This window comes from Formica exsecta, unplaced genomic scaffold (assembly GCF_003651465.1).
Source record: "Formica exsecta isolate Colony F162 unplaced genomic scaffold, ASM365146v1 scaffold196, whole genome shotgun sequence".
In the NCBI taxonomy this organism is placed as follows: domain Eukaryota; kingdom Metazoa; phylum Arthropoda; class Insecta; order Hymenoptera; family Formicidae; genus Formica; species Formica exsecta.
Genome location: NW_021849259.1, coordinates 968,321 through 971,926, shown reverse-complemented (window position 1 = coordinate 971,926; position 3,606 = coordinate 968,321). Strand labels below are relative to the sequence as shown.

General features: G+C 31.8%; 1 protein-coding gene across 3 annotated transcripts in view; it reads right to left on the bottom strand.

Annotated features, from left to right (window-relative positions):
- Nucleotides 1-491: 491 nt before the first annotated feature.
- The window catches only part of LOC115234187 (neuropeptide CCHamide-2 receptor-like), a 25,297-nt gene continuing 22,182 nt past the window's right edge, over nt 492-3,606 (bottom strand). For 2 of the 3 annotated variants that reach the window (XM_029804993.1, XM_029804991.1), the window contains exons 3-7: nt 2,825-3,064; nt 2,208-2,356; nt 1,465-1,664; nt 860-1,035; nt 492-725 (exon numbers count right to left, since the gene is read on the bottom strand). In XM_029804993.1, the coding sequence (XP_029660853.1) occupies nt 507-725; nt 860-1,035; nt 1,465-1,664; nt 2,208-2,356; nt 2,825-3,061 (981 nt within the window). In that variant the 5' untranslated portion in view covers nt 3,062-3,064 and the 3' untranslated portion in view covers nt 492-506. The remainder of the gene's footprint in view (nt 726-859; nt 1,036-1,464; nt 1,665-2,207; nt 2,357-2,824; nt 3,065-3,606) is intronic. The other variant, XM_029804994.1, reaches the window with a different exon arrangement.

Here is a 3,606-nt window from a genome sequence, read left to right as displayed (position 1 = left end):
GAGAAAAGCTACTTATCAACAGGAAGAAAATGTACAAACGGTTTTTCCACAGAAAAATCCGCAAAGAATTTGTATAGGCTTTCAACAAAATTTTAAAAATCATACAATGACGATTGATCATGAATGATATAATAAAAACCGTGTCCTAGATAATACACAATATATCAAAGCCATTGAAGTTTGTGAGGCCATCCCTAATATGCATAATTACTAATATACATAATTCATAAAAATTTATTATTTTTTGTTAGCATAAATAAGTTTGGTTAATAAGATTACTTTGGAATTATAAGCAGCAAGAATTTTGCCTGCTAGAATAAATTTTGCGCGATGTACACAATTGATCTTCCTCGGCATTTTCATTTGTCACATACATAAAAAATCCAAAAATCATATATTTATTAATAACTGAAATAAGTTAAAACTTTTGCGATATTCAGTTATAACTTTGGTGAGTTTTTCTAGTTTTGTGATCAGGAAATAACACACGAGGATTATACGCGCGCTTACCTTTGACGAAACGTGCGGCTAATTAAGTATAGGGCTATGGGATTAACGCAGCTGTTGCTGAAACTGAGGCAGAAGCCGATTATCCTGAAGGTGTGCCAGAAATTATCATAGTCGTCCCTCGACGTGGGGGAGAAGTGAAACCACAGCATAAACACGTGATATGGTAGGAAACAAATCACGAAAACAATTATGAAACACATCACCATTCTGCTCACCTGTCATTGCAGCAAAAAACAAAATCATCAATATAACGATGTTTCAACAAGAAATGAAATATTAAATATTGTTTAATCGTGCGAGGCATGCTCTTAACGCTTTGGTGTGTGTAAAAAATTATATTTTCATGTACCCTCCTGCGCGCCCTTATCTGTTCAAAGCGATGATCGGGGAGTTCACCTGGCATGTTCCTGGTGGACAACGCTAAATGCCGTGCCATGCCCAGATAGAAACCGGCTATCACGCATAGCGGTATCGCGTAATACGCCAAAAATTTGAACATTACTATGCCTTTTTGATAAATTACACCTGTGTGATAAAAGAGCACGTAACACGGTGCCTACTCGTTGCGTTATGTCTTATCTTATGTCTTGAGATATACATATGTCTTCTTGTGTATATGTTAACAATAATTTCAGATATAAATTGATGGCTTCATATGTCTTCTTGTGTATATGTTAACAATAATTTCAGATATAAATTAATGGCTTCAAATGACTATTATTCAATGCCAAAAATGATAAAAAACACAAAAATTATTGGCTAGCAATTTGTCATTAATAAATCATATCGGAGAAAAAGTTTTCCAACAATATTTAAAATCGGGGATGATCTTTTCCGATAAATAAAAAATAATATTATCATATAAATGATTTAAAACAATATAAAATTTAGGCATTTCTAATTACAGTTAACAACATTCATGATTGCTTTTAAGATGGGCATACTATGTCTTACCAAACTCCTCGGGAAAAGGGCTGCAGATTAATATGCTGCGGTTTCCTTGCAACGGTATAGCCGGAACGTTGGAGAAGAGCGCGGAGGGCATAGCTAAGACAATCGCTAAGACCCAGATAAGGCATGCCGTTAAAATAGTTAATGGTTTTGCGCTTAAACCCGCTATGTGGCGACGTATGGGGTTCACTATAGCACAATATCTGCGGAGAGAATCGTGAAAAGATGCGAGAGTGCATTACATTTTATAAAAGGTAAACTTACTTATTTCGGAAATAAATTACTCAAGGCACACACAAATAATTAACTTTTGTATATAAATTATATATCGGATCATTGCGCATTGTCGTTCTTATCTAAATTAATGTTGAGTTTGAGATCGAAATAATATTATAAAATTAGGAAAAAATGTCAAAAATGTAATTAAAATTATTTCAATGAAATTATAATTTCATAAAAAATCAATGACCGTTAATTTAGAGCACTCAATTTTATATGAAATAACCTGATGATGTTACATCCCCTATTGTCACGTCCTCCTCCATCTATTGATATGAGTTACATGATACGCGTTAGTTAGTTTTAAGAGCTATTTTATGCTCAAATATATTATATTAAAATTTCATTTAGTCACCCGATTAAATGAGTTAAACCAAGTTGCGGATATTCATCAAGTTGCGTAATGTCATCCCATTAACTGTGTCTAACTTCTTGATTTAACCTGCGCGACGCAATAAGATGTTTACCTTTCGGCTGACAAAGCCGCTAGAGTAAATACCGACACGCCGATTGAAATATCCTTAGCGCATTCGGATAGTTTACAGATAGTTAAGCCCCATGGCCACGATTCGATTGTGTAAAGAATAGACGTAAAAGGTACGCAAGTCACAATCACCTGTAACAAAGAATTGCCGTGATTGCTTTAGATTTAGCACAAGTATCTAAATGGTATTATAAAATGTATTTACATATGTGTATGATAAGTTATCTGGACGTAAGAGAAGAAGAAAAATCGTAAAAATATAGTCGAGAAATATAGCATAAATTTTCTCTGAATCTTGATTTCTTATAAATTAGTCTTCGTATAATTAAAAATTATTTATAAATTATAAATTTTCATACATAATATAAAACATCATGTTATATTTTCTCTCTGATTGTAGAGAATACAAATATATTTTTATACAGAAATTTATTCCTAGGGAAAAAAACATTTTGACTGTTTTCTTATACATCTTTTTGAAGTAAAAATGTTATTTGTATTATTCTTGTCTTTTTATTGCAATGAAGAATTATTTGCTTCAAAAGATTTATTTGTCTTGGGGTAAGAGTATCGATAAGTAAAGAAACCATAATAGCTCACCAACAAATCGCCCAAGGCTAAAGATAGCACGTAAGTGTTTGGTACATTTCTCATATTGGCGTGGCATAATAGGATAAGAACCAAGATACCATTTCCGGTTACACCCACGACTAGAATTAATGAAAATACTGCTGGCACGATGTAAGTTTCGGGTCGTTGGTCATACGGTACGTAATCTAAATCATATCCTTCTTCGGAGCTTATGCTTATACTTAAATTGTCATTTGTTATAACCATTATCTGTAAGATAGAAAGTATTCTTATCACCAATATTTATTTATCAATGTTCGATATAAAACGGAAAAAATCAGAACGGTTGCAAAATAACAAAAGAAAAACAACTATATTATATTATTTGTATTAACGAAAACTGATAAAAACAAGCTAGTGACGCAAAAATAATTTTTAATTTCTTTTTTTCTTCTTTGATTAACAAGTATAATTGCAGTTCAGTTCAAACATCAAAAATATCGTAAATGAAAAAATTAATAGATTGTCGTAACCTACTTTCCTTGCAAATAATTATAAAATAATTTATATGAGCTAAAATATGTTCTTTAGCAATAGCTATGCTATATAAATATATACCTTATGCATTCTGTATAAAAAACGCGAAATACAGACTGTGTGATATGGTCGATTTAATATAACATAATAAAAAACGTTGGATTAAAAATGATAGTGATAAATCTGATAAATGTGTCGCAATCTCTTACAGAACATATGCAATTTCTCGTCTTCGAAATGTGACAAAGCATAATTAAAATTTTTTATTGCCATTA